Source organism: Argopecten irradians, chromosome 2, assembly GCF_041381155.1.
Source record: "Argopecten irradians isolate NY chromosome 2, Ai_NY, whole genome shotgun sequence".
NCBI classification, from domain to species: Eukaryota; Metazoa; Mollusca; class Bivalvia; order Pectinida; family Pectinidae; genus Argopecten; species Argopecten irradians.
Window position 1 is genome coordinate 22801066 of NC_091135.1, and position 20829 is coordinate 22821894.

The 20829-nt window shown below is 33.1% G+C and overlaps 1 protein-coding gene across 1 annotated transcript; it reads right to left on the minus strand.

The window, feature by feature from the left end:
- Nucleotides 1–8099: 8099 nt before the first annotated feature.
- LOC138314836 (uncharacterized) lies at nt 8100–19913 on the minus strand. The gene is made up of 4 exons (XM_069255412.1): nt 19786–19913; nt 15386–16170; nt 15112–15169; nt 8100–14913 (listed from the first exon to the last, which is right to left on the minus strand). Exons 1-4 carry the CDS (start codon nt 19892–19894, stop codon nt 14657–14659), a joined length of 1209 nt encoding a protein of 402 aa, XP_069111513.1. The 5' UTR covers nt 19895–19913; the 3' UTR covers nt 8100–14656.
- Nucleotides 19914–20829: the final 916 nt, after the last annotated feature.

Below are 20829 nucleotides of genomic sequence, written 5' to 3' on the forward strand. Positions count from 1 at the left end.
TTCGAAGCACTTAACATAAATTATCTGTTGTCACTGACAACAACTGGAGTTTTACCTGAATGTCCAGTGTTCAACAACAAAGCGGATCAAGAGTATCAAAGCCATGAACTTACAGTCCTCAACATGTACAGATTCCCCTCCCACGGGCGCAAGTGAAAATATCTCACGTACCATGACGTCCATGGTACGGTTCCCCACCGAGGGGCAAGTAAAACTAAAATAGCATATTAGATATGACAATCTAATTAAAATTCGATATTTGTTATCTAACAGCGTAACTCCGTTCATAAGGAGTCCATTCATACGGTGTTTATACGGAGTTTAAAACAACATAGAGATAATGAACATTGAATTTTAATTAAATTGTATATATGTAGTCTTAGAGACGACAGTACGGTTTCCCACCCATGCACCCATCAGTACTGACGGAGTATAACGAAGGGAAGTAACTCTGATATATATTGGTTTGTTAGGTTACAGTACATATTAGTAGCATCTTATAAGGTACTAGTTGATTTTCCCGTTTACCGAGATCTTCTGAAATTGATTGGAAAAAATACGCACAGGGATTCTGAAAACCTGAAAAAATATTGGCTGAGTTGTACCACTTGACTGGTAAGATGGCATCCCTCATCTCACTGGTGATCAATCAATTACACAATTTAATACTTTTTGAATTGCGTTGCAACTTTATTGTCTTTTTTGTGATTTGCTAAAAGGGTCAAATGTTATGTACGAACTTTTCGATGCGTTTACAGTTACACAACTTCATGTAAATGTATCAAATCTTATCAAAAATGTGTATAATCTTTGTTATTATTTATGAAATAAGTCAGGTTGTCCTATAATTTACAAAAAAGTAGATGTTTTTTCGTCTGTTTAAAAATAAATAACATAATTCTAGTTAGCAAACATAGATTGGATTGCGACCAGTGGAATATTTATTGCAGTGTTGGGTGGAAAAAACAAACGAAAGTCTTCTTTACTGGGACATGTTTACACATCCCGTCCAGGACGATAGATAGCACACCTTCAGTGGGTCTGTTTGTACATTCTCACCTGTATTAAATTACCTGTATAAACCACCTGTCCCCTAGTGACCTACATTTTCAGCCGCTATTACATCACACCGCCTGGCAAAAACTGTACACTCTGTACGTTTTAGAATTAGTTCAAAATAATCAATCAAGGAATGATATCTATCAATGCCATTTCAATCTTGAAGTTGACTACCAAAATGTGTTTATTTACATTACCTTGGCGAAAACTGAACGTATTCTACATGTTTTGAATGTTTTTAATACAATAAAAAGTTGACAATGCTTGCAATACCTGTAAATGCCTTTAAAGTTTTTGTGTATTAGCGAAAGCATTTTGTTTACACTGAGTAATTTTACCTTTTGGGGTTACTAGCTTGATCTGAAGGAGTTCCCAATGTACAGGTATATATTACGTGAGTTTATTTATAGAGATGAGGTAACAAGACTTTAAATCGTAAAACAACTTGACATGTTTATGGCTGGGTGATGTGACCAAGATTTACACTTTTGAATATTTAACCGTTTTTGTAATGCACATGATGCAGGTTATGCCCTTTGAAACCTCTAGATTTTCGAGCATTAAGAAAAACTTCCAAATTGTATGACAGACACAGTTAATTCAGTTATAAAGGTCGCTATCAATTTAAAAGACAGTCTGATTGAAATATATCTTTGTTCTCACCTTAGATTATGGTCAATAACTTAAAGTCTATAGCCGACTGTCTAGAGGGTGTAGACAAGGGGACCAGTTTCACCCTATAAATTTCTACCCTGTGCTGAAGTTCCCCTTTGAATTTTGATATTGAGGTTTTCATGTTTTCATTAAAATGTTTTAAAGGTAGTGATGGAACGGGTTTTAGTTAAAAAAAAGTTCGATGCGGCAACAATGGCTAAATATCTGTGCGTGCGTAGCCGGAACTCAAAAGTCGGTGTAGGAGGGGGGAAAACCCCTATCTCCACCAAGATCTATAATACCATCAATGCCTCTCTACTAGACTGGCCACCAGTCTCTAGAATATTAAAAAAATCACTAAAAATTGGCTTGATTATATTTGTCTCTACTAAGTGCCTGATTCTAGATCCTAAGTTTTAAACTAAGGGGAGATAATCTATTAAAGAACTCTACTGAGAAAGTCTTATCAGCAACTTAGGGTCTGGTGGCCAGTCTACCTCTCTACAAGTGTGTACACTTTCAACGAGGCCGCCATCAGCGAAGTAATGGCTTAAACATAACATGCGCGAATGCGTTGAAAAGGTAACTCTGATAGTGACATGTATATACTGCCCAACTAAGCCACTTCTAACATAGGCTTTCAAGACTTCTCAGATCTTGCGAGGTAGATGGCACACTGGACTCACTAAATACAGTAAACAGCGTCAAACCATAGACCAAGGCCAAGGGCTTCATTAAAGTTTACTACCAGGCCGAAATATTATCAAGGATACAATGATTATTGATAAATTGTACTTTAATAGATTATTTACACATTATCATAACTAAATGTATACACATTTATATACTGATAATTAGCAATCATGCTTGACGTTGATGTTTGGAAATCCCTAATTGACTGTATCCGCCTGATAGAACGGTATATCCTTTACAGGAACGCGTCATTTCTGTTTCGATATTTCGTTTAAAAATAAACCCAAAAAACCCAATGAACAATAGATTGAGTAATACTATAGTTAAGTCCTATAGGATAAAACGTAATTATACTCGATTGAATGTCCATCCTAGTCCTTCCTTCACGGTATCAGAAATGACGGAAATATCAAGTGGTTTTTATTTATGACTACAGTCAACACGGGCATTCAGAATGCGTATGAAGGCACATTTATGTTGAATTTTAATCTATACATCTAAACTTCTGAAAATGTTGAATAGATGCTACAGTAGATGTAATCACACATGTAAGCGAACTTCCAAATGTTACTACAAAGTGTACAATTAATATTCATATATCAATTTTCATAATGAAATCAACAACCTGTCAGCTAACAATTCAAATTAATGTCAGAGAGCCACCCATTAAAGCAAAAAAAAATTACGAAAAATAGATATATGCAAATAAATAACGAGTATAAGTAAAATATATATGTAAAAAAATGAAAGCAGAAAATATCAGATCAAATTGTTGTCATAATATAAAAAAATCAAGTTAAGCGCCAGGCACCTGCATTTGAAAAAGATAATCTAACAGCTTGGTAATTTCATATAACGGAAACATTGTGTTAACAAGAATTGTGTTATATCATATTTCTATTTTTCTAATTCATGTGTCTGTGGTTGACATAGTGTCAATAATTGATCATTATGTCCAGAGTGCTCATAGACCATTTAAGACGTTATATGGGTTTAGATAAAAACTGGTAAAATTGTACATGTAGTACGTTGTATATTATGGTTATAACCGTTTTTATCCAGACCTCTTAATTATCTAAAAAAGGTCTATGGCAATCTGGTGAGTCCGTGATTATATTAACTCTAACTCCCTGTGTAAAGATCACCCCGGTAAGTATCTTATATCGACGAGAAGAATGCACACTAAACAAGTAGAAAAATAGTGGACATGCTATTAATGCTTTCGGCTTGTTTTTTATCTGAGAGAAAATTATATTGGCCATCCAAAGCGTATCACTAAACTAAACTCTTATATCAATAATTAACAAAAGTACCGTGATACATGTAACAAAAAACTATGCGAAACGCATTTTTATAAAGATAACAAATCTACGTGATACAAATCACACCAATCTTGTTATTTCTTCCTCGAACCGCTTTTTTCTGATAAACAATATCGACAGGAAATTCGTCATTGTTTCGACGTCATGTCATTTTTATACGCACATTGAACATATCCACTTACAGTGAGAGTCTGCGTTTCCTATGTAAGACTGCACATTACAGTAGTCCGCGTTTCCTCTGTCCCTGACACCAGGCTTAGACGTTTGTTAGGTACATGTAGATGAAGCATCAACCATCTGTGCGTATGATGGTAAAAATGTCTGAGTCTGGTGTCGGGTACAGTGGAAACTCTGGCAAGCAATACTTGTGACTGCAGATGTTTCTTTTTTTTAAATCTAATTTTTGTTAAAGTATAAATGAAAACAGGCTTTGATATCTATTATAAGATGGACCCCAGTTATAAGTTTGCACTCAATCAATGCAAATATATCATTCTATATTTCTGCCACATTTATAATTTATGAGCATACGTCGTTGTCATATTTGTAAAGAAACTTTACCACAAAACTCATAACGTTCATCCAAAGAAAAGGAAATATAACAGAAATATATAACTAGAGAATGTTAATTTAGCTACGCAGAAACCCATCTTTAAGTATTACTCAAATGCACACAACAAAACTAACTGGCTATAGAAATTTTCCATCGTAGATGTTATGTGCAATAAATCGGCGCTCAAGGTCACGAGAACATTCAGTTTTATTAAATGCTAAAAGTACGCCCCTCTTGTAAATTTCCAACATCATTCACCATTGCATCAAAACCCTATAAAGCTTTATCTATAATGATAGCAAACGAACTGCCTTAATAGTTGGCGGTCACACGATATCTGGAGACCATTTAAATCGGGATGAGTTTCGCGTCCCCCATGGGTAATGCGATTGGTATTTCCTGTCTTATTATATCGCGCCTGGTTTGTATGTAAATTCCGTGTTTTTTTGTGTGTGTTTTTTTTTAAAATTTAACCATAGCTCAATAGCAAGACGTTAGTCGTTGGACAGTTGTTTTTGGTCCGTGTACTCCGACTTCCTCAATCTCCTATTCTTGCGTACGACTTTAGACAAAAGTCCTGCACCTGTCATAATAAATCGCAAGCAACAACGGGAATTTTCACAATTTGAAAGTTTATATTAGGGAACTAATAGAAATATATCCTTGTAATTTAAACTAATGGAAAACATACCCAGTACTTTGACACTTGTCACTTTGTGACTAGTAATCAAAAAGTTTCAAAATCCAATAGAAATAACTACGACGTGTTTTTTTTTAAATTATCGATGTGGATTTCGAAAACGTCATGATTTCCGCTGTAAACCTTTTCAGTTGTTTTCCTTCTTCCCTTTCCCCTTTTGCCTTTATGCTAGGTAGCTTGACGATTAGTAATACATTTTTGTTATCTATATCTGCAAGTATTGTTTGTGGTAAAATAATAAAATTAAAAAAAAAATGATAAAGAAACTAATATATTTTCTGCCGATAGCATTCAAATCGGGAAACTACGCAAGTTGATTGGAAACAGAATTAGATAATATTGAAAGAAGGAAGAAGCCATTTATGATTTAATTATTCACAATCTTTTCTGTACGTACCCTATGCCCCGGGGACAGTTGAGTGTTAACATTACATTCTTATATGATATATCAAATATTTCTGTCTCTACCACAGGGCACTGGCATTTAGTTATAGTCTACAAATATTGCAAAAAAAAAAAAAAAAAAAAAAAAAAAGTTAAATAAAAAAATCTCGGCGGAAATTATTCATGTATATGTCATTTTGTGTTATTTATGTAGCATTTACCCGATGTTCAACAGACACTAGGACAAACTCGGATCACATGGATTTGAGAATTAGTTACAGTTAAAGCAATATGGACCTACCAGAGTGCCCATAGACCATTTTTAGACGTTTTAGGGGTCTAGATCAAAATTTGTAGACTCCTAAAGTACTGTGTAGAATTTTGAAATTAATTGTCAAATTCCTGTGAGCTAAATGTTTGTATATGTAGACTGTTGTATAACCCTGTGGTTCCATGGACATGACGAAATGCCTAGAGCTGTACATAGGAGAGATACCAGGGACGGGTGATTGTATGTTAATCTGTTTCAAACATGATCCATTAAGTTAAAAGAATGCTGCATATTTTTTTTAAAGTTCACACTAGTGGCAGTATAGATAAACAATTTTTAGCGAAATATATATGTCATTTAGATACGGATCGGCCAGTATATAAATTCATGTAAACTTTAAACAGCATTAATGTCTCTTTCACAAATTTTCGGCCTCTTGGCAATCTTCGGGCACATGGAAACACAAGAAAATCAATCTTGAGCCTTTTTATATGATGCCGTAGCAACAATAACGTCATTATAAATTCATAAGACTGTCACAGTTATCTCCCTTCTGCCAAGAATCGTTCTATAGAAAAAAAAAGAAATAAAAATAAAACCACCAGTCTTCAGTTTTAAGGATACAAAGTATGAAATAATATAAGATAAATTATTTTACCTTTGGTGCATGCGCAATCAGTATGTCATTCCTTATAGACCATAGTACCGCATACATTTTTCGGGGGAGGGGGGTTGGGGGTTGGGGGGTTTGTGGCAATTAATTATCTTGAAGTGAAATGAGAAAGCGAGAAGCTCAAACTTTTCAATAGTGATGATATGTAACTTTTGTAACTGAAGAAAAAAACCTAATTCGTCTGCTCCTGTTTTTTGATAGAAAAACCCCCCATTTGTCAGCGGTGGAGCATCTTTAAATACTACATTGTGTATACGCCTGTACGTGCACTTAATTCAACTTTGCACCTATACTACATAAAAAGAAAGTAATGTGAAACACTTTAGATTATATTATGCATAATGACAGTAGAATCAACCTTATTTACTTATTTGACTTTTCACCTAAATATCGACTGAACTTGTCACTGCATATATTGTAGGCTGTGCACTTATCAATGGTATTTTGACGTCAGCGTAATGAACCCTTACTTTATAACAGCGATGTAAGTGTTTGATTGACTAGATATATTGCTACAGAAGATTATGGTTGCTCAAATGGCTTCAATTACCGTAGTGCAACAGAAATGAGAGATAAGGACAGATTGTGACACAGCATCTTCTATTCATTCATAGTCACGGTAAGAGAAAGGACGAGTTGTACAATCCACATCAGTTCTTCGCTACCCTGCCAGATGTGTGCAAATCAAACTGTCAAATGATAATATGAAATAGATAGGTAATACACAAGTCGGAAGTGTGTGGAGATCCACAAGCTAACTCCATTGTGTCCTTAATGGCCTTAGTTGTCATTAGGACTTTATATTGTACATTTAGAAGTGTAGTAGTCGTCTGGGAAACATGCAAAGCTTCTTGATGTGCCAAATGGTGCAATATGAAAATATGCATCCCTTAAAGTATTTCAACGCCATTCCTTTAAATATGAGTATCAATCTCACCATAGTGTAAACCCTTTCGTTATGGTTATAATACATAAACACATCAGTCAAATACATGTAGCACAGGATACTGATATTTTGTGTCAGACAAGTTACACATTAGAAACAATATGAAGCAAATGTAATAATCCAACCTGTCAGATGAAAAATAGCTGTTTCACAGGCATTTGGCTCATTAGACATTTTTCTCTCTATATATATATGTAATACTGTGTCACAGTAATATATATATATATATATATATATATATATATATATATATGTGTGTGTTTATAGAGCCAAATGCCTGTGGCTGTATCCTTGGCTACATATATATTTGATTTTAGCGTCAGAAACCTATTGCGTCTTTGCATATTACAAAGTTACCTCCCTTGCGGGTAGGTATCCATTTGGCGAGCGAAATTAATGTCGTTTTCCCACAGGGGGCCAACTCAATGAAAATGGATGTTGTCATACATTTTTTGTATTTGGAGGATGGACTGATGAGTATATATGACAGTCATATGATTTTTTTCGAAAAATACGAGATTTGAAAAATTATTAATCTCTGTTTTATAGTAAATATCCCGATTTTTTTAATAATTTTTCAAATCTCGTATTTTTCGAAAAAAATCATATGACTGTCATATATACTCATCAGTCCATCCTCCAAATACAAAAAATGTATGACAACATCCATTTTCATTGAGTTGGCCCCCTGTGCGTTTTCCCTGAAAAGTATGGCATTAGCTCCCAAACAGATGACGTCACATTCAATACCTACCCGCAAGGACAGATAACTCTGTAATATGGAAAGTCAGAATAACAACGAAGGTAAATGAATGTGAGACAGCAAATATCAATAACAAGTATATGGAATTTCTTTTTTTATTACTTGTTTTAGCATGAAAACAAAATCCAAATTATTGATACAGTGAGTGTTAACCTTATGTCACTACTGAGTCTCGGGTGAGGAATTCCATACAAGGATTTACCATCCTTGGTGTTACCTAGTGATCAACAAACAGCTTACATCTGTACAAAACAATGCAAAATATACAAAGTTGTAGAAATTAATCAAACAATTTTACAGTGCCCCACGATAGTCTTGTTATGTACATACATGTGTATATCAAGTAATGGTGATTTGTAAATCCTATCAAGGGATAAAGATAATTATTGACATTTTATTTATCATGAAATCATGTTCCTTGTTTTCACTTAAAGCGAAGTGTCTAGTCATTTTTTATTCTTCTTTTTGCTAAAAGTGAAAATATCTAGTGTCACAATGCAACTGATGCAAGCTCAATAAAATACAAGAGAGAATTCTATGGGCCAGTAGATTGGGTGGTAGTTACTAATAAACCCTATATTACATATCAATCCGTCAACCTTTAAAAGATAACTTTCAAACATGGATTTTTTGTATCTTTTGTGGGACTGTAGGTTTATCCATCTAATATACACATAAACACACAAAGAGTTTGTGCCCAGTAAATTTATATGTTTCAATAGTTTGTGACAACAGTACCAAACCTATAGCTAGGGAACATTGGAAGACAAGGATGATGACAAATATCACACAATTACATTATAGGATCACCAATACCAACTGATTTATGAAACTTTCACAGAAATTAAACTTAAATACTAATATTACACTAATAGAGTATTGTAAACGCTCTTTACCTAATAAAGAAGTTTACCAGTTAAATTACTCAACGAACTCTACAACCATAAATGTTAATAAACGGGGAAACATATTCTCGATACTGAGGATCTATCAAACTTTATTGCAGAAAACTCCATAGCTGCACTCATGTACATGTAATTAGAATTCTAGTCTGGACATGTGTACATGTTGTAAGTCTAAACTGCACATATGCATAAGTTACAACTCTATACTGAAGATGTATACATCAGAAAACTGTAACTATAAATAAATATGTTAAAACTGTAACCTGCACAAGTGTACAGGAGCCAAATCTAAATATATACTGGTACTATATAATGCACAGATGTAATTGATTCAACTTCTGTTCAAATTGCACATGTGTACATGTTACAACCATATACTGCACTTGTGTACATGTCACAACTTCAAATTGCACATGTGTACATGTTACAAATATATACTGCACACATATTACATACATAATACAACTTCAAATTGCACATGTATATACATGTATATGTCACATCTTCAAATTGTATCTTACATGTAACAATTATGTAATGCACATGTGTACATGTCACAACTTCAAATTGCACATGTGTACATGTTACAACCATATACATGTACTGCACATGTGCACATGTGTACATGTTCAATTGCAGTTTATGAAATGTTCAACAAATTCCATAATGTACCTATAGGATGTAAGCAACCCTTGCATTAATACATTTTAAATGATTGAAATAAATTGAGTTACACACATGTAACTAATACCCTTCAAAAAACATATGAGTATCAAATATCATACATAAATGTACACATTCAAAAAAAATCAAAGCATGCATAGTGTATTTTAACAACTGAGTTAAAATAATTTTTATAGAACTGTTTTAACAGCTTTATAATTATATACAACGATAAACTGGCCTACCATAGTTCTATGCTAAGGAAATGATAATTTGTATCTAAGACAAATATCATTTTATTATGTTATGAAAGTCTTACCAGATTTTACAGAGTGGCTTTTCTATACACATACATTTGATTACTGGTCTAAGTCTATAATCACTGAACTGTGACCTTAGAAAAACATTAGAGAAATTCTATATAACTTCATGCAGTAACTGTTAAACAGTGAACACATCTAAGACAAAACAGTAAAGAGATAGATACCTATGAAAATCCAGCACCTAATTCTATTCTAATACCATTCATTTACAAATATTTTATAAGGATTGAATATACTGCTTTGGTCAATTTCATGGGGTGATGAATTGAGTTGCTCTTGGAACAAATTGTATGAACTGCAATTTGAACTGGGATGAATTTTTTTTTAGTTTATTAAACTTCATACAAAATCTCAACCAACTTAGTATATATGTATCACAATATTCTATGGTATTATATATTTGGATATTATATATGTAATCATATTTATTAATTATGAACCTTTGCTGGGGTCCATATGGTGTTATACCGCCTTGCGTGGTAGACTTAAATAACAATTGAGGGCATGGCCTGAGGTCAACAGTTTAGATTCTACCAAGGTGGTTTAACACTATATAGATCAAATCAAAGGTCCTTAATAATCTTTATATAAGATATATGTACTTTCTTAGACAAATGTCAAAATAATTATCCAATGTATATGTTAAAGATGCTCAACTGCTGGCAGAGCATAAAAGATATTCATCATTTGAACAATGATTGTTGTTTAATCATTTATATATCATAAAATAATCTATTTTGCTTTTGGTCCATTCCATATTGGACATAGTGCCACAAAATTTTGCCGTGATGCAATTAATTTTTTTGATATTTTTATCTTGAATTAAAATTAGAAGCTCAAACATTTTTATGCTTGTAATAGTGTAAAATAAGTAACTTTTGTAACTAAAGAAATATCTAAATCATCTGCTATTGTTTTTGATAGACAAAAATACCATTTGTCAGCAATGGAGCATCTTTAATCAACAACGATGGAATATTGACCAATTTCTAAGAAAGGAAATATTGAGTCGATATGCTATAAATCGAAACCCACACTTGACCATGTATTAGCTAATGAGGTTAAAGGAAAATCAGAGCATATCGCAATAAATGTACATATGTCTTATAACACAAATAAATCATCATCTTGACTTCAGTGTGGGTAACATATCAATCACAATTATCAACAGGTGGGCTTATCTTTATGTGATTTAAAGTTGATACTAATGATGAATTCATTATGAATCTATCTATTATCATCTAAATTTAAACTTTCATTAAAATAACATAAAATCGAGTTTCTCTTTAACTCTATTGATTGAACATTTCAATGGAGATTCCGTCTATAAGCCGCTAACAATAAATATATGTTACACACATGGAATTTTGTGACATTAATTAAAGCCTTTAGGTGAATCAGTAATAATGCATGTTGTACATGTACAATACTGGATTTGAGGACACACAGTAAATAATTTTTTTCATATACAATGCTGTGCATTTGTTGCTACCTCTTACATTAACCTATCTAATATCTATACAGGATTTGGAAATTGTATGTAGTGAATTTGAATTACATAAATGTGATATACCTCAACGTACAGTTGGGTAGAAAAAACTGGTGTTGTATCAGACAGCCTCTCTATAACATAACATTAAAGATTTTTACAGCATGGATGGGACATATCATTTATTTGACTAACATGGCAAGCCTAAATGTATTCAATGAATTACATATCTAGAGTGGAATTTGACCAGAGCTGAAGAAATACTTTGATTAAGCAGTGTTTTCTACAAGTATAAGGTCCAACTACACATAAAATCAGTTTCCAACAAAGCATATGTCATAGACAAGTTTAGATGTTTTAGATTTTATCAAACCCAGAATTTCTTCACTACAAAATTTACAATTTTTTAATCTAAATTTAACATAACATTAATAACTTAAAGAATTCATTCTGTCCTATATATAAACAAATACTTCAAAGCATTCTTTCTCACAAAAACAAAACATGATACAGATATACATGCAGAGACTCGCATTAAAACTTAAAGGGACAATTCATTCTACGAGAACATTAAAATTTGTATATATATCGGAAAACCCCCAGTTCTAATGGAAATTAGATCAGTCGGTTTTACTGTGATATGTCAGAAAATCCCATAGTGGTGAAATGCGTGTGAAATGTTCAAACTCACTCGCTGTCCGCCATTACACATTGTGGTCGAATATCTTGTATGCCGAACCCAGTCCCTTGCTCTTAGAGTAATGCTACTTTTCTCTAGAACAGCTCAAATCGCTCTGACAGAAGTGTGTTTACCTTATTAGGTGAATTGTCTTGCCTAAAAAATCATTATATCACCTCCACAGTGGTTATGTAGTTCATTTGTTTAACTTGCGTGACTTTGGCTCGGATATTAGTACAGCGTACATATTGTACCTGCTTAATCGTATTGATCAACGATTTGTAATTACAACGGTATCAATTAAAATACTAAACAATGACGTGGAATTTGTCAATATCTTATGTTATATGTTTCATAAGAAATGTAGAACAATGCATTTATATGCCATATTTTGCTTCTTGGTTATGTAAAAGAATTAGCGTGAGTGAATTGTCCCTTTAAAAATATTTACATGATATAAATTACACACACAGGTACTTATATACTTACACAAACAGGTACTTATTTACATTATAAAACTGGACCAACATTCTTCACACACACACACACACACACACACACACAAACAAATAAATACAGTATTTAATACCACACACGACCAAATACACCACACAAATATATACAATATAAATTCACAAACTGTAGCTAACTGTGAACAAAACATCTCACTGAATACATATATAACGCTTTTCATAATAGAGCATAAAAAGCTGTTAAAACCAGTGAAAATATGTTTGAGAGCATACAGATCCTCCTCCTAATATAAACGCCCCTCACTTTGTTGAACAAATTGTAATATGGTGTAGAGGTATTTAAACAGAGAAATGGTACTTCTAATGGAGTTCACAGCCTTTACTAATAACCTAGGTGACCTTCATTAATACTGTAAAACAACTCTGCTTTTCTCAATATTGCAACCCGATTAAATCAGCAAAAGAATATCTTCCTGAATTAATATCTACAATACTTAAACTAAAATATATTTCCGTTCATTTTTCCAAAATCAACCAATGTTAATCTTTGTGACTTGTTTAATAAAATGGAAAGTGTGAAATTTAGTAGCCACAAAATAAAGTTGGTTAACAGAACTGGGTGTAATTGAAATTCACTTACAAGACAATGATAACAGAAAATGATCTTTAAAATTATCAATGTGTTGTATATATTGTACATACCCTGATTAGATTATATACATATTTTGAGTAAAATACATCGCGATCACCAGTTTTATAAAGCCATATATCTTACAAATATTGACCAATTTTCAAGTGAATACAGTGATTTATCAACCTGAGAAAGTGACAACCCAAGGTTGAAGGAAAGAAAGCAGAAATTATCATATTCTGTAATAATTGGTGGTATTATCACATCATCTGAAAAATATGAGTACATGTTATTGAATTTGCCTTTGTGATATTTTTTGTGTGTGTCATTGTTTAATATTATGTGCGGTTTTTCAATTGTTAGTTATTGTGCACTGAAATGACAACCCATTGTGACCGTTTTTCCTCATTATCATTGTGACTCCATTTTTTGACAATGATATAACTCATGAGGGAATAGAGAGTTACAAATTGTCTGAATTTCTGACTTCTTTCAATTATTGATATTGTGAATTAAAATTTGCGAAACTGTAAATTTAAAAATTACATTATCAAAATTCAATTTGTGTTTAATTTATCCTGTTTTTAGATCTCAGTTTTCTTAAGATTCAATTTGATAAAATCTAATTATATACACAATATCATATCATACAGAAGCATCTAGAATAAGGATTAACGCATGACATGCCGACATGAATCTACTACCCAGTAGTACATATGTATAGTTATTAATGAAACCATAAATACATATCATCAATATATACATACACGTCTTATATACACTATAATATTATTCATTAAATGCCATTTTTAAAATCACAGGCAAATGAAACGTTGGCAATTGTGATCCCTTATGCCTTAGCTTACATTCATTCTTTGAATCAAGCTTAAATAATTCTTTGAAATTTAGGTAAACACTGTCCTTCGAATTTATGTTTTCAATATACATATAGTTTTATGATATTTAAGCACTCATGAGAAAATGGTTTCACTTACATTTTTGGATAACTCTTGCTTTCAAAAACGAGAATGAGAAAGCAAGAGTAGTATTTTTGCACTACAACAATACAGAAAATTTACAATGCTCATTGTCATTTGACTATGTGTAGTTCATAAATCTACAATAATTCATAAGATTATTGATTATGACTTGGTTATTTGTCCTTGGAAATAGGTATTGTTTGTCATGTGACGTGTCTCTGATTAAAATCTTTTGGTGTTGACAACAGTTAATACCTATCTCAAGAGCAGATAACTCTGTGAAGACAGAACAGTGGCAGAAAACATTTAACATATGTAGATATGATACATCACGCTATCTTAAAGGGTAGGAAAGAAACACTGGAGATTATAAAAACAAAAACAACCAAAATGTGGTTTATTATAAATAAATCATGTTTCAAACTATGAACAAACGTCTAGCTTAAATAATTATGTTCAAGTAAAAATATAACTAGCAAATTATGTATAATAAAATCATGGCACTAAGTTGATAAAATTTCGGAGATTTTCGTGTTCCTTTTTGTGATGTTGATGACTTGGAATCTCGAAGCAATCCACAGGATAAGCACTGACAGTTTTATTGTAGAGTGTGAGACTGTACTCTAGACAGCCAATCACGTGCAGTTTGTGTTCCTCATGGACGCTCACTGTCGATGTGATGTTAAGGAAGCGAGCGCACAGTGCTGCCACCTTTGTTAGGGAGCCTAGACAAATCTTTGGTGGCGACTCGGCTGTAATGTACAAACACACTTATAACTACACAGCACTATAAGGCAACAGAGTGATCAAAGGGGCATAACTCATTGTAAAGACCTGAGTGTAAGAGGAAGCTAGTTACATGCGTCTCTGAAAATACCGAGGGCGTCTTGTCAGTCTACTTTACAAGTCAAGTAAATCATCAAAGGATATTTGTGATGTTGAACACTTACCTGAAATTATACCTTTGTACAGGGGTTTTCCATCCAGGGAAAATCGAAAGTCAAAATCCTGTAAAACATCAGAAAAATGTTTTTTAAAAACCAAATAACATCATGGTACAGAGGTGATACCCTTACATGCTAAGAATTGTAATTGTTCATTATATAAAATCCAACAAAAAATAATGAAGATTTGATTAAATTTGAATATTTCATGTCATGATCTCAAACTCATATTATGAACAATGTAGAGGATAAAATTAGAGAGAGGCATTTAGGAACGTACCTGAGACTTTGATATGTAAGTGATATTGGAGCATGCTGTCCTGTTAAATGGCATCCTCTTAGCCGTCACACGGGCACAACACATACAATCATAGTCAACACAATCACAGAAACCCACTCGATTAGCCATGGTTACTTTCCTCAAAGCTACAGTGACATTTCCCTCTGTTACATTACGCTTTGTTGATAACAATTTGGGATAATTAATATCAATCTTATCCTCTTTATTTAAATACTGTGTATCTTTCATAACATTTCCAATGTCTTCTAAGGAGAGATTTAAAGACCAGGGTGCTGGAATGTGTAAGTATTTTGGAACTTTGAGGCTTTTAATAACTCCTAAATCTGATAATTTTTCAAGTGTTTTATTTTTCATTTGTTGCCCTACTTCTATTGTTTTATTTTTCAATTTTTCGCCAAATTTTTCAAACATTCCTTCTTGCTTTTTTGTCAGTGTCTCATTAACTATTTTCTCTGAAGTAACATTCTGTTTTTGTGCTGGAGCATTATCTAGAGTAGGCGGTTTTACAGGTTCTTTAACTGATGGATCTTTCTTTTCTAGATCTTCCACTGGTTTTTCAGGTTCTAACTTAGGTGGTTGAATGACGGGCTGTTCCTTTGGGGCAATCAATTGCGGCTTATTTCCTTGCTCTTTATTCTTCTCAGCTTTATCACCCAGAGTTGAAAACTTTGTGCGAGAAAGACTGCTGTCTGGCTGCTTTGGTTGTACATTGATGACATCCTTTTGGTGTTTGTATGACTTCACTGAAGATTTCACTATCTTATCTGCAATTCAAACGAAAAAGAATTTGGCATTCTATTACTGCAGACATATATATATGATGAAGGAGGACATTGAAATAAACAAAAACTAGAAATATATCTGTTAGACATAAAGTGCTAGCTAAATACTTCCTAACCTTAATTTCCACTATGAAATCATCCTCTGCAACAGGTGTACGTAGTTTCGCTCATTATCCTTGGGACTATTGCAAAGAGATGGTTTATGCTCTTGGTGCATTGTAATAAATACTTTCCTTTACTTCATCAGAACTTTAAATGTGAAATTACTTTGAAGTTCTTTGTTACATAAAAGTGTGTTTATTATCATATTGATACGATAAACTTGTCGTCCACTAGAACACCGTCCAGTCTCTGTGCACATGGTGACTTACCTGTTTCATGCTTTAACACCTTTCTGGGGTACATTAGATCTAGAGCTCAGACACTCAGACTGATATTTTATTATGTGTTTTATTATTTTATTTTTCTCATGCAAAGCTGTGTAATTTTATAAATGTTAATTAGTACTGCTGCAAATGCGGTCTTTGGTCACAGGGTTTAGTAAGCGATAGTACAACGTACACCTAGGACCTAAAGCTAGAATGATGTGAAATAAATATTCGTCACTTTCTTTTATTGACTACAGGGGTGTACAATTCTGAAAATTTTGCACTAGCCCAAGGACTAGTAGCATCAATTTTTCACTAGCCCTGATCAGAACTCTACTAGCCCTATTTTTCGTTTGTTTTTATCGTTTGTTTTTATATGTTCATTTTACTCGATCTGGATTTTTTACAAACCTGTACAGAACAAGTACATGTCTAACAGTGTGTTAAATACCATTCCGCTAATAAAGATATTGCACCGATTGTTCACAGGTACCAGGTATTCATTTAGTAAAAACATTCTTGAGTCAATATTGATAATGCAACAATGCCATCGCGTGCAAAATACTTTAGATTTGAAATTATGGTTCTTATTTCACTCAGATATTTCCTTTAAAACTATCATTATATATAGAAAGATAACATAATCAGTATATCTATTAAAGTTTAACTTAATTGATATTAAAAGCTTAGCAGGAAAATGTAAAGTGAACAATCAGTATTTATTATCTGCTGTTTTCATTTTATAGGTGAATTTAGTAAATAGTACTGTTCATGAAAATTCTGTAAAAAAATCTTAAATTGAAATTACTGTTTTACTGAACACTTACTTATTTTCCCTAATTTTATGAGCATTGGAAAATTTTTTTTATCTAGTAACATTTGCATGATACATTCGTATTTGAATAAAATGATGCAAATTTCATATAGATTTATTTTAAGAACTACACAAAATCAATTTTACAATTTACTATAAAATATTTTGTAAATGATTATTAATTAGCACTGCTGATTTTCATTTACAAGTTTTCAATATATCATAAAAATATGCGAAAGATAAGATGAAAAATATGCAAAAATATTGTACCTATAATTATGAAACCTCTATTTAAGTTATTTTGAAAAACATTCAGTGAGTTTATATGTGTCAGCTGTGTTAACTATAAGCATACCTATGTATCTGCAAGTGTACATGACAACATTTTGCCGTGTATTTTAATTACTTCAAAATGATCCGCTATCCATCGCACAGCAGTAGTTCTTTCTGAATCCAACCCCCATATACTCAAATTTATAACACTAAAATGATAATGATGCTAGATAATAAAAATGTCACTTCATAATTGATTCTTGTCTAGAGTCGAGAAATCTAGATTTTCCCGTTCCCTGTCTGTCAGCATCCACGGCAAACACATGGCCATCTGGATCACTCAACAAAACGTTTGATGCATCTAGATGAAGAATGTTATTTACGTTTGGGAACCACCTGTGGTATGAAACGATATTGTTTGCTTCAGTTTTGACCACACATTTACTGCTAGTCGAATTCTGAACAGCAATAAAAGGCTAAACTGCTGATTTACAACTAAAATTTCAATGTGAATATAGATTTTAACAGAAATTTTCACTAGCCCACGGGCTAGTAATGATCGTGAAGCCACTAGCCCTGACCTGAAAATCACTAGCCCCAGACGTCGGGCTAGTGGAATTGTACACCCCTGGACTATATAAACCTGAATTGCATTGTATTGTTCCGGAAGTTTCCAAAGTCGATGATCAGATGCTTAGAATATGGTGACCGATGCAATTCAGATACATTTGTATGATACGCCGCTTGAAGTTTACACAAAACAAATGCGTTTAGCATTGTGAAATGTCACTGTTGTTAATTTATTGTAGATTATTGCTGACAAGAATATCTTAATATATGTTTTTGAAAGTTTCGTATCACTAAATCATGTCGAAATCTATTAAACGCTATAATACGCTGACTTCGGGTATCGCATGCGCAGTTCGAAATTGTGCATAGTGGATGTACAGAGACTCTACACCCGACGATAATAGTATGTGTACACTCGCACTAAAAAAATACATTGCAAATGTACTAGGCAGATTAAGAGTAACCCGTCATAGTTTTTTAATATTATATGATCTGATCAGGGAAAACCACTATTAGTGGTTAACTTGGATATTATATGTATATGCAAACTGGAGTATTATACACCAATTGGAGTATGGATTTGTTAGTGTTAGTGTTATTTCGGACTGAAGAAGGCCCTATAGTGGCTGAATATATATTCCATAGAAATGATTTTGATTTTACTTTGAATTTATTTTGGCCTTTTATTTCGGATTGTTAATATACTAGCTTTATACCGTTTTTCCTCATTAGGATTTGTTACTAAAAATAGATAAAGATGATTTAAAATTCTCAAATATTTTCACAAGTCGCATTTATTTAACTATGAAACAGTACACAAAGCAAAAATTAGATTCATTTGCATGTCAGAAAGTATTAAAAATAGATGTAATACCTTGAGAAAAGTTGCATCAAGCTTTAAGTTTCTAAGTAACAAACGATACTATATATTACTGCACACATTTGAGTAAATTGCACCCCGGTTTTCCCTGACCTGATAATTACTCAAGAAATGATTAAAATTAGCATTGTGTGCCGTAGGTATATCCACAGCCCATATGTGATAAATTGGAATGATGTTTTAGAACATATTTTCATAGATATAAGAATTGAAATATCATATAGTTTTCCTGCAACTTCAAATGTAATTAACTTTAATATAACCAGTAATTAAGAAACCAATTTATCAGTCCACTTCCTGATTACCAGGCAAAGTCGTCATATACTTGGTTTCTTATACTTGTAACCAATGTGCAATGCTAATTCTAAATTGGCTTAATTCTCTACATTATTTACATTAGTATTATCTAGAGTAGCTAGTTCATTAAATCCTACTAAGCACACATTAAATATAACAAAACCCTTATATACATTTACATGCAGATATATATCACAGTAAAGTCCGTTGTTTTATATTGCCTGGGGTCAGTTTTAATGTGTGTGTATCCTATATTTGGCCGATAGCAAACTCGTCTAGGAGTTGATTATGTGACTGTGAGCTGTTGAGTGAGTGATATGCGACTTGTTGCCACTCGAATTCAAGCATTTGAAACATGCAAAATGGAATTGCTTGATAATAATTCATGAACTTACTCGAAGTATTTGGAAGAGAAAGGAACAGGTATCCAATCCAAAACGTAGAGGCGCATAAACACACGAATAGTACGTGCCTTTTGCGATATAACCATCTGAAAATCGCCATATTTTTTCGCTTAGTAACGTCAAGTAGACGCTTAACTTCCGCATGCCTTTCAAACGCTTGCAGTACTTTGACTTACCTAGGATCTTGTTTTGGTTACAACACTATAAAATACAGTAGGGCCGTTTTCGTTTATTCGGAACAACCGGTTCGACCGTTGGTTAAAGTCATTATTTCAAGTATAAATCCTGACGGACCTGCATTTTTTATACAGGCCTGTGAGTGCTTTGTCAAAGCTCGTCTGAAAACAATATAAAATCACCAGGTCCGTTTTTACTTAATAAACGAACAACTAACTTAACAGTTAGGTCCAATTAACCAGTCAAACCGCATAATCGAAAACGGCCAGGCCGTTTTCGTTTATTCGGAACAACCGGTTCGACCATTGGTTCAAGTATAAATCTTGACGGACATGCATTTTTTGATACAGGCCTGTGAGGGCTTTGTTTAGGCTTGTCTGAAAACATTGTAAAATTCCCAGGTCCGTCTTAAACGAACAACTAAGTCCAACCATCGAAAACGGCCCTAGTTTAACTGTCATGTGATGTTATAGTATATATATAAGGGTTTTGTCATATTCTCTGAATTGCGCATGTTGATCTACATGTATGTAAATTTGTGTATAGCTGTCATAAGTAAGTCAGACCCCGCATCGAGATGCGAGTGTCCTATAAATACTTAGGTTGCCGTCTGTCTGTGTGTCCGTCTGGGAGGAAGTGGACTCAAATTTGGTAGGACGTCTAAATCTTTTGTTGAACTTTTTTTGGGCAAACTGATTTCAACATGGTTTCTCAGCGGCCATCTTGGATTTCAAAAAATCTTCTAAAACGTGGACGAACGATCTCTCGTGCCATCAAAATCTACATGTACTGTGTAACTTGTTTGGCTAACCGGATTTAAAATGGCTGCTAAGCGGCCATCTTGGATTTCAACAATGA

Excerpts from the sequence above, each read along its gene's own strand:
- LOC138314836 (XM_069255412.1), bottom strand. The coding sequence starts at position 19,894 with ATGGCGATTTTCAGATGGTTATATCGCAAAAGGCACGTACTATTCGTG. Across the intron at positions 15,170-15,385 it reads CTTACATATCAAAGTCTCAG|GATTTTGACTTTCGATTTTC; the intron begins GTACGTTCCTAA and ends GATGTTTTACAG. Across the intron at positions 14,914-15,111 it reads GTACAAAGGTATAATTTCAG|CCGAGTCGCCACCAAAGATT; the intron begins GTAAGTGTTCAA and ends TGTACATTACAG.